We start from the raw sequence: 11549 nt of genomic DNA, 5'->3' as shown, positions 1-11549 counted from the left end.
AGGGAAAAATTAACAAAAAAAGGAAACAAAATTTCATAGTCTATTTATTTCATTTTATGGCAAGCTCCATTAATTACAATGTAATGGGTGCAGTTAAAATAAAAAACGTAAGCAGAGTTAAGACCTAAGGCTTATGCCTCTGTCTCTATGCTTCTGTGCCCCAGTCACACAGGGCACATAAGCATGTGCTTAAACAAAATACAAATATAAAAAGTAAGTAAGAACTTGCAGTTGGATTCTGAAGCCCTGATCTAGCAAAGCACCTGGTTAACATGTGGCTAACATAAATACAAAGTAGTAAGAGATTAAGACCAAAAGTCTGCCTACTATCTTAGAATCATAGGGCTAGAATGAACCTAATCTTGTCCAACCCCTTACCCTGACACAGAATCTGTATACCTAGACTATTGACAAATAGTTGTGTCTAACCTGCATTTAAAAACTTGCTGTGAAAGAGATTTCACACCCCTCCTACATAGCCTTTTCCAGCCTCCATTGCCTGAATCATTTTGTTGTTAATTATACTGATTTGTTTCCTGCCCCATGTCTAATTGACATAAAGAATAAATGATCACTGCTCTTCTTTCAGCAACTTCATATATATTGAAAGACTATTACCACATTCCCTTTAATCCTCCCTTCTACAAATTTTTCTATCTGTCCTTATACGTCAGGTTTTTCCCGCATCTTCTCAATTCTTGTTGCTCTCGTCTAAACTCTCCATATATTTTCTCCAAACTGTCCCCATTTTTCTTGAAGTGTGATGACGGGACATAATACCCCAAGTGAGGTCATACCAGTGCTGAGTAAAGCAGAAAAATTACCTTTCTTGTCTTGCATATAATGCTCCTGTTAATACATCCCAGAATAAATTTGCCATCTTTGCAACAGCATCATATTATGGACTCTTGTAATATTGTATGATCTACAATAACCCTTGATTCTTTTGAGCAGTTCTACAACCATATCAGTTATTCCATAGTTGATATTGTACATTTAATTTCTCTTTCCGAAAGGTTCTTGGCACTTGTCTTTATTGAATTTAATTTTATTTCAGATCATTTCTCTACTTTACCAAGATCATCTTGAATTTTGATCCTGTTAGCCAAAGTGCTTTCAAACCCTCCCAGTCTGGTCTTACAAGTAACTCGTATAATCGTACTCTATTTGCATCAGTCAAGTCATTATGGAAAGTGTTGAGCAAAACCTGGCCAAGGACAGCCCTCTGTAGGATGCCACTTGTAATAGATTTCCAGATGGACAGCAAATGATTGATTAATACTTTTTATGTGTGTGGCATTTTAATTGGTTGTGTCCTCGCCTGATGGTGATTTCATTTGGGCCATAGCTTACTGATGGGAATATTATTTTGGACAGTATCAAAAGTCTTACTAAAGTCAAGGTTACTAAAATGTCTTATTAAAGTCGTATCTACTTCCTTTTTGTCCTGCATCATAGTTATCAGATCAAAGAAGTCAGTCAGATGGCTTTGACAGGATTTGTTCGGACAAATCTATGTTAGCTATCAAGGTTCTCTCTAAGGTGCACGCTTGCGCTGCCATGCACAACTAAAAGACTGGCTGTGCATACTGGGAGAGGAGCTGAAGGTAAGCTCCTAGGTGAGGTGGGGGCAGGAGTCTGGTGTGGGCTCCGCCGGCTCCGGGGAAGTGTTCCACCTCGGGGAGCGAGGAGGCATGTGGCTTCAGGGCTGGGGAGCGGAGCACTTCCCCGGAGCCAGCAGAGCCCGTGCCAGCCCCCCGCCCCAGCCTCTATCCCTGCCTTGCCACACCTTGGAGGAGCCACTGCCTGCCCCAAGTGAAGCTCAGCCGGCTCCGGGACACTGCTCTGCTCCCCGGCCCTGATGCCACATGCTTTCTCACTCACTGATCTCTGCTGGCTCCGGGAAAGTGCTCCACTCCCCAGCCCAGATGCGGGGGAGCGGAGCACTTCCCCAGAACTGGTGGAGTCTGGCTCCCAGCCTCTTGGCTCCAGCCCGCGGCTCACAGCCTCTTGGCTCCAGCCCTAGCCTCTCGGCTCTAGCCCCTGGCCCCCAGGCCCCAGCCCTCAGCCCCCTTCAGTAAGTGTCCCACGCCGGACCGAGGCAGCGTGCTCATGGACCGCTACTCCTTAGAGGGAACATTGTTGGCAATATTTCAGCACATTATTTTTCAGACGTTTATACATTGATTAATAATTTGTTCCAGAATCTTTTTGTCCTGCTACATTGCTTGTCCCAAAGATGTATGGGTTCTTAAAGTACCTGTCTTTTGGATGACTAATCCACCTCCTCATTGTGATAAGGCTATCTATTGCACATGGGTATTGCCCCTATTCATTTTCCCTTTTATCTTCCAGGCATTCAAGAAGTTTTTCCTTGCCTTTTCCTGAATTTTGGAACTGGTATATCAAGAATTTATATATGAGACAATACCTTTGTCCCCATCTCTTTCCTTCCTAATGAAGGTATTCTATCCCAATAATCCACGCCTTTGACTTGTCCCACCAAGTCTCTCTGATGCCATTTTTGCAGGGTAGTCCATCTGAAATTAGCCTCTATCAGTTACTCTTGAAATCATGGACAATTTTGCATACCAATGGCTTGGCCTGGCATTCTTCACATACTTAGCACTCTTCTTCCATCATAGAATGCTGTTCTGAAACTTTTATCTGCAAAATATTGTCCAAATATAGCTGTCAGATTAGGGAAAAACAAGACAGAGTCATCTTAAATTTGGTTACCACTTTTTCTCAGTTGCACACGCTCAGAAGAGATATAAATTTTGCATAATGTTTCTACTTGACTGAAAAAGTATTCAAGGAGTTGAAGATCTAGCCCCATATCAGGGAATTTGAGGATAGGAGGGAATTTTGGCATTACGTTAGAATCTTCAAAACTTCCTTCTTTTAAGCCAGAATTGTTTTTGTGAGTTTAATTATTTTTTTCTGCTAGTGTATGCTTTGAATTTTATACTTAGTGAGTATTATATTACCCTGGAATTCACCAAGAAATCACAAGTCTATGGAGGAGTAGAGCACAAATTTGGTGAACTCTCCAGGTTCTTTTGCCTTAAGCTTTCTAGGGCTAGGGACAGACATTCAAAAAGCCTGAATTAATTCAATCTTTGCAGGTCAGTCTCGTCTGATTAGGTTAAATCGGTTTCTAACCCAGACAGACATCCCAGAAATGCAAGGACATTCCTGAAGTGGCTCAGGCTGGAAGCCAGGCGGGCACTACAGCAGCCCTCCCTTTGCTTCCACAGGGCAGAGCTGAGGTGGGTGTGGCCAGGGCCCAGCAGGACGCTCTAATTATTCCTCCCTCTCTTGAGCTGCCCAGCAAGGAATGTTTATCACCCCTAATTCAGTATTTATCAACTCATTAAGAAAACAAAGCCTTTCTCCATTAACTAATGTACCTCTTCTTAAACAGCTCTTCCAAGGAAGGACATGAAGTACCTGCTGATTACCTCCAAAATGCGTGTCTGCCTCTGTCCTCTCCCACAGCCTAGACTTTAGCCAGCAGACCATCTGCTAGCTAATGCTGAGGTGTCTGCATAAGGCAGAGGGGAGTGGGGAATAATTCCTACATAGCAGGGAAAAGCCAGACAGATGCTTTGTGCCTGAAAGTCTGTGCCGAGCTCCAGCCAGGGAGTAAAGGAGATGGGCTAGCCCTGCTGTGGAGCCAAGAACCCTGCCCACCCCAGAGAGCATGCCGAGATGCTGGGGGTATCTGGGTTATCTTAAGCCAGCAAGGGGTCTGGATCAGACACTGCATGAACTGGTTTGAGTCATATCAGTTAAGTCTGATACTACATTCAACCAGGTTTATCTCAAACTGGTTTCAGCCACTTTAAAATGGGTTTATGTGAACTGAACATCTGTTCTGTTACAGGTTTAAACCAGTTTCTGATCACTTAAACCTGTTTATGTGTAATATCTGTCCCTAGTCCAGATGTAATGCTTCACACATGCCTTTTTAAATTTCATATTTGTTTCATGTTGCACTTTTTCATCCTTTTGCTTCCTTAGAACAATGAAAGTGAGTACAATAATGTAATAAGAAGCTCAGAAATTTGGATTGTAGATTTTTAGATGTACCATGTGTCAGGTTAAGCATAATATACTCTTGTCTGTCTAGACCAGGGGTCAACAACTTAGGGCCTGCAGACTGCATCCAGCCTGCAAAGAGGTCCAGTCTGGCACGGAGAATCAGTGGCATGGAGCTACACCATGCTGTGTTCCCTCTGTTGCACCATGGTTTGTGCACTTGTCTTGCTGCAGAGGGACTGGAATCAGCAGCAAGAATGAGTGAAGACAGCTGGCTGCTCAGGCGAGGGGAGGGGGGCAGAGATATCTAGGTCACAGCCACAGCTGGGTTGCAGGGTCCAGCCTATACTGACTAAAGCTGCCAAACACTGCTCTTGACTGTTAAAAGCTCAGTTCCAAGAGCAGTGTAATTAATGTCATATAAGGAAGTTACATCCTTTTAAGATGCCCAGCTATATCTCTCTTCATATATAGTGATAGGAAAACTTAACAGCTGCATAAAAGCACAATAGCTGATTTTTTCCAACATACATAATGAAGCAAGGTTTTTGCCATGTAGCAAATTCTTTGAATGGACAAAATGATTTTTGTTTTTTCTTTAAGGTACGTTGAGATCTTTTTTTGGCTCTTCTTGCACTCATACAATTCCCATTGGTACTAATGGAAGTTATTCAGACATTACTTAAAAGTAACTGTGCATTTAGAAATGTTTCCTTGCCCCCTTCCCCCCGATGTACAGCATATCTCCAAACAAGTGATAAATAAAACAAAAGCTAAAAAATGTTTACATTTGCCCCCTGAATGTGTTGCTTTCATTATTTTTCTGATTGTTACTTTTCCTTTGCTTATTGTTGACATTTTCTGTTGCTTGCTTCTAATTATCTTATATTAATTTTTCTCATTTGCTTTCTAAATTATTTTACAGCTATTCCTCTCCACTTCCCCAGTATGATTCAAGGTGATAACTATGTCCTTTCTGTGAATCCTCATTTTGTTTTCTTTATGTTAACTCTTTTTCCACAGTCAGACTGTGTAGATGTTTGTAGTACATCCACATCTATCCTCATCCCTTTCTGTAATTAAAGTAGAACGTTTGTTGTTTAGCTTTTAGATTTGTGTTTTAGAGATCATGCTGTAGCTTCCATTATTAGCCAGGCATTAATTTAGGTAAACATCAGCTACTAATCCTTTTGATAGAAACTGTGCATGAAGTATTGTTTGAAAATATCCACAATAATTATGTTTTTTAAAATGGAAAGTTGCTCCTTTGAAAATGAAATGAGTAAATAACAAATATGTTGTTGGTAATAATTATATTTTCTTGTATTTGATAATGTGTTTAAAGACCAGTCTCTGTTTTAAGAGGATGTCCAGAAAACTGACTGCCAAGAAGCAAAGGAAATTAGCTTGTGCTGAGCTCTGTGCTACTGTGGCTAGTTTTCTTTTGGTACCTAAGGTAGCAGACTTAAGGCTAGTTCAGGATTTCCTACACACTACTACAGACTGCAGTGTAGACCCAAGACTTAAGGCCAGATTCTTAACGATCATTAGGCATTTGACTCCATCGGTTAAAACTAAAATGGTTTGAAGTATTGACCTTTAAAAATACCTTTAAAATATGGCTACTGATATTTTGGTATTTGCTCATATTCTGCACTTTTTCTGATTGCCTGGGATTGTCACTTTGTATAAATGAGTTTTTTCATTATGCTGATTATGAGCTGATTTAAAATACTCAGACACAAAGGACATTTCCCACCTGTAGTGCAGTGTAGAACAATGTTATCTGTAGGAGATGTGAAGCAATCAAGCCAGGGACTATCCTCACTAAACTCATTGATAAAGATCCTTGGCCACAGAATAGTTTCTGCAGCTTTCTCTATGGAATATACACCAAGCATACCTCTCCTTAGTTATAGATGAACAGGACACATTACCTATGTTCTACTTCCCTATCTCTTTCTCACATGTGTATATTTTGTCTGATTTGGCCCTATGTTTGTAGCTGGTCCATAACATGGAAGCTTAGAAAGTAAAACACAGCAAAGCTGTAAGGATACAGTACCCTTGCTTAATATTTTATTTTGCTTTGTAAATGTTAACATACTCCTTGAAACCTTTTCACAGCCAGTCAGCAACTGGCTTGCTGCCTGTCTGCTTTGAAGAGCCTACCACTGACATTTCCCTGGTAGGCTCAGTGAGATCCTATCTACCATAAAAAGCAGTTACAGGAAAGAAAAGTAGCATAAACATTATGAAAGACAAATAATGTTCTATAACCAAAGGAAGGAGAAAAGCAAATTTCAACATCTGCTAGCAAAAAGATATTCTCATATTGACTTTAAATCACAAATTCAGCTAAGTTCATAGCCAATAAATGTCCTAGTCTATAGTTCTAGTTTAGTTGTAATTTTTCTTCAATAGCATTAAATATGGGAGGTACAAAAAGAATAAAGACAATTGAAAGACAAGATATAGAATCTTATTTATTTATTTGATTGTAATAATCAAATACTAGAGAATCAAAAATTAGAAATGTATTAACAGATACTAAAATTCATTTTTGTGCATTCAAGTATACAGATTTTGGTTTAAAAAAAGAGTTCCTCACCTAAATACAGTAGAATTACAAGATATATATAAGTGGTTAATATTAAGGATTATTTTAATAGTTTAACATTTAAATTATTATTCCTATATTCTAATAAATTATTATCCCAGTATTATAAGATTTTGGATTGATTTTTAATGACCTGCAGATCTAATATTTGGTCAAGTATTCTTATGAGAACTGTGCCCTCCCAGTGAATTTATGGAAAGACTTTCCATTAATTATTTGCCAAGGTGCTCCATAACTTGTAACTATTATTTATGAGATTTTGCCAGTAATCAAAATAAAATATGGGTATGATATGAATATTGTCACTTTTAACTCCTGATGAACTGTGGGGGCTTTTCCAGGGTACAACAGAAGGTTCTAGCCTTTATGTGGACCAAATTTGTGACTCTTCTTACGAAAAGGTGAACTATAAAACTGAATGGATTCTTCTGTTAAGCATCAGCAGGGCATGCAGGACACGGGGGCAGTAATGACTTCCGTTTGCTGCCAAGATCTCAATTGCAGTTGCAATTGCAGTTGCAGTTGCAATTGCAATTGCATGGATGCTGCTTTTTTTTCACCCCCTCCTCCAAGTTGGCACCTGCGGCAGTTGCTCTGTTCACCTGGCCCTAGTTATGCCACTGTTAAGGATTAAAATACTTAAGTATAGGAACTACTGGCAGTAACATAAACAAAATGGGAGCTATGTAATGGAATTAACAGCTACTCCATTTTTTGCAGGTCATTCACCAGGAATAAATAAGAGATATTTGTGCAACTATTTTATTTCTAAGCCGTAAACCAAACACTTAAATCCATTTTGCCTATTATATTTGAAAACAAAGAGGTAACCAAAAATTGCAATACATTTATGTTGCATTATGTTTTAGCACTTATGGTATGGAGCCATAGGATGGTATTTCAGAGTCAGTGAGGATAAACACAATTTCTATTCATTTCTAATGTAAAATGAGTAATCAAATCCTTTAGCTAACATTGAATGTCCATTAGCTACTGTGAGATTAGCTTCTATTTTTCTAACTATTGTTTTATCATCTTTGTCAAGGGTACCTAGATTTTTAGGCAGATGTGTTTTTTGAATTTGAAGTAGACTATAAGTAATTTATTAAACTGCGTATTTAATTAAAGAGAGTTTCCTTTTAAATCTAACATGTAGAGTTTTAAAATGATTTTATTGCAAACTAGTTTTCTTTTAATTATTCAAAAAGATACAGATAGTGGGAAAAACTCTTTAGAAATCCAAGACATGGGGAAAAGGTCATAATATTCCTTCTAGGTTAATTTGTTTCTAACAGCCATCCATATTGATATGATGTGGTAAAATAATTGATTTTAAGCAGGGTTAAGTCTACAGGAAATGACGTGTTTAATATTCTGATTCATGCATATTTACCAGAACCATGTAATAATTATGCTCATCATATGCAGCATTTATTCTGCAAGCTTGTTAAGTCTCCTTGAAAATGGGTATATGATATCCTTTAGAAGGAATGAGATCCAGATATTAAAACATGAATGTGTGTTTTCCTTATAGTATGGAAAACTGGTTCTTTTGTGCATGTAGAATTCATTATTTTGCATTATAGAACATAGCAGAACATTTAGTAACAGAGAATATTTTTAAATTCACTAATAAGACACTAATAAGTTAAATATGCTTACTCTTTAACCTTAAATATTCAGTAGTACATGGATTTTTTCACTATTGTTTTACTAGACCAATAGGATTTTTTTTGTTTATTTAAAATTTAAGTATAAATTTAAGGAAGAAACCTGGTAACAATTACCTTCAGAATTTAGCTGGAAGAAAGGGTGTTTTGCTTTAAGGATAGTGTTACTTATTGCTTTCTTCAAAATTGTTGATTTCACTACACTTTCTACTGAATTAAATGAAGTTTTCTTGATTTTTGACCATTTTAATGACAATCTCCTTTTCTCTACAGTTTTCTGGTTAGTTTTATGGTTGATGCACGTGGGGGTTCAATGAGGGGTAGTCGCCATCATGGAATGAGAATTATTATTCCACCACGCAAATGTACAGCACCCACCCGCATCACCTGTCGATTGGTAAAGAGACATAAACTGGCCAGCCCACCACCAATGGTTGAAGGAGAAGGATTAGCCAGTAGACTAGTAGAAATGGGGCCTGCAGGTGCTCAATTTTTAGGGTGAGTTATTATGTGAATTTCATTGTTGATATTCATGTTGCATCTTTCATTTCCTTTACCTTGAGGATCTGAGTAGTTACTTATTGAATCTACTTAACTTGATCATTTAAGGTAGGCCTCCAATTCTTACACTGCAGATGAGACTCAATCCTACTATTCATAACCAGGAAAAGTGTTCTTTGACTTGGATGAAATTTTGCTGTTGTGATGATGGAAGCATTAGGCCAAAAGTAAAAGGCCAAATTTTGCCCTTGGCTTATCATAAATAACACCCTTTGAAGTCAAATGTAGTCATGTCAGTGTGTGTATGTGTATAAATATATCTCCAAGAACAGGATTTGGCCCTCAGGCTGAATAGAAGTCCTGATGAATATCACTCATAAGGAAGGTTGCTGAAATCATCTACCAGTTTCCAGATGTAGGGCTGTGTTTTCCACTTGACATGTGTGTATGACTCCTGCCTATTTTAATGGAAGATACCCACCAACACCTGATGGAACTTGGACCAATGAATGTGATTTCAGAGCACTTAATATAGAGCATCATTTCCTACAAATGCTAGGATCTGACTTTTTAAAAGTTTAATTTAAGGGAAACAATCCACTATGATGTGGTAGTTTTTTTAATTATAAATTTTGTTCATTACCATTAAGTGGTACCCTGGTGAAAACTGCTGGTTCTGTCAGGAATGACAGCTTGTTCCTAATATCCCCTTCTTGTTTCTCTTCCTGCTGCATGGATGTTATTCAGTAAACTGCATCTTCCTACCAATCCTCCCCCTCTAAATGAGGGCGAGAGCATGGTTAGCCGAATCCTGCAGCTTGGGCCTCAAGGAACAAAATTTATTGGGTAGGATATTTACAGAAAAGATACAGAATGTCTCCAAGTTTTTGTTTGTTTCCAAGTTTTGTCATTCCCATAATTTTTTTTCAGTTTCCTTAAGCTTTCAGTTGATTTATGTCACTGAAAGAATATCATAGTGGCTTGACTTACTATACCTCTGCTACTGTAACTATCTTGTGCTTCTAGGCATGTGAAATTCACTGCAAGCATTCTATTTTCATAACTTCTGTGCTTTCGTAATTTTTTAAATTTCAAGTGTTTCAACTGCATCAAATACATTTTAATATAGAGTGACAGTCCTTTAATTTCAACTTTTGTGGTAGAGAAGGTATTTACAGGCTCTGACTTGATCCACTTCAGGAATAGCATTGTCATATGTGGTTTTGCATAGTGTCCCTATTTGTAATAATGGGCTGGAAAAATAAATCACTAAATAACTAATATTTAATAACTGTGGAGAAATCTTAACCATTTAAGCTTCAGTAGGCATGAGTTAAATTAAATATCAAACATAAAATTTGGTGCATTTTGGAAAAACATAAAATACTCAAAGAGGTTGCAATAGTTATCTGGAAAGTGGCAGTAACTGTTCTCATCTTTTGAGTCTCCAGTGAAACTTTATTATGAAATTTAGTTTCTTAAGTTTTTTAAAATACCAGTTAGAGTTCAGTGTTCAATACCTGTTTAATACCTTCTCACTGGCTATTCCTTCTTGTACATCTTCATGTACAAAATAGCGTGGTTCCTAAATATTTACAGAGACAGTATCTGATACATTAACCTGCCAAGATTGTATTAAAATGTTAGTTTTGGTAAGATTGTATTTTTTAACTCGATGTGCACATGAAAATAACCAATTTAGGCAACAGTATTTTGAATTTTTTATATACTCCCACCATACCACCTGTATCACCAGTCAAAAGATTAAGATGAAAATAACAGAATTCTAGAATTTATACAGCTTCTAAAAAGATTTATTAAATATTCTCCCTTTTACTGTTTTTATGAAAATTAGCATTATCTCATTCCAGTTGCCTTGGTTTTTAGTGTAAACAGGCTCATTTAAAAATATTTTGTGTCTTTATTAACAAGGGCTGCTTCTGTGACTTGCATAATAAAATGACATTGATGGTTGGACAGTCCTTTATATTATTATTATTTTTTCCCCTCTTCTGATGTTACCTTTAACTGAGCTGCTATATAGAGGTGACGTTCTAATTTACAAGCTCTGTAGGAAAATAATGATACTGTCTATTTAAATGTCTTAAAGCTGCATAATCCATAATTATTTACCTATTTCATGGTTTCAGTCAATTTGCTTTAGCACATTTTAGAATGCTTATCTTGTCTGTAAGACATTCAATAAAAATATTGTCTTGTTGAGTAGTGGCACTTGAAAAGAACAGCAGTTTCTTTTGATTTATTCACAGTTATCATTTAATTACATGCTTGAAGTCCTATGTATAAGATGTACTGTCAGGTCATTCAATTGTATTGTTTTATTCTCCTACACTTAAAAACAATTTTAAGATAGCTACTATCAATGTATTTATGCTGTTATTTAAACTGAAAGAAAACAATTTTGAGAGCATTTAACCATTTCCTAGCAGTTTTTATGACACAGCTGTTACAAACTTGCATTCATGTATGGGAACCAGAAACTGAAATTGGCTGGTAGCAAACCATCTAGTTTATTAGCCTGAATGTACAGAGAATTCAAAGGAACTGCTGAATAATTTATTGGATTTTTCAAATTTTAAGAAGCAGTAATATTAGGATTTGGAAATGTTTTTTTTCCTTTCATTTTTCTCTGTGAATATGTTAGGCCCAACCCTACAGTGTGTGTGTGTGTGTGTGTGTGTGTGTGTGGTGGT

General features: G+C 37.3%; 1 protein-coding gene across 28 annotated transcripts in view; it reads left to right on the top strand.

Moving 5' to 3' along the window:
* The window catches only part of ANK3 (ankyrin 3), a 595175-nt gene that overhangs the window by 507400 nt on the left and 76226 nt on the right, over positions 1-11549 (top strand). For 18 of the 28 annotated variants that reach the window (XM_025202614.1, XM_025202601.1, XM_025202598.1 and 15 more), the window contains 2 exons: positions 4970-5002; positions 8608-8832. In XM_025202614.1, coding sequence (XP_025058399.1) covers positions 4970-5002; positions 8608-8832 — 258 coding nt within the window. The remainder of the gene's footprint in view (positions 1-4969; positions 5003-8607; positions 8833-11549) is intronic. The other 10 variants (XM_025202621.1, XM_025202616.1, XM_025202619.1 and 7 more) reach the window with 1 other exon arrangement.

This window comes from Alligator sinensis, unplaced genomic scaffold (genome assembly GCF_000455745.1).
Source record: "Alligator sinensis unplaced genomic scaffold, ASM45574v1 scaffold674_1, whole genome shotgun sequence".
In the NCBI taxonomy this organism is placed as follows: Eukaryota; Metazoa; Chordata; order Crocodylia; family Alligatoridae; genus Alligator; species Alligator sinensis.
This window is presented reverse-complemented; position numbering and strand designations above follow the sequence as displayed.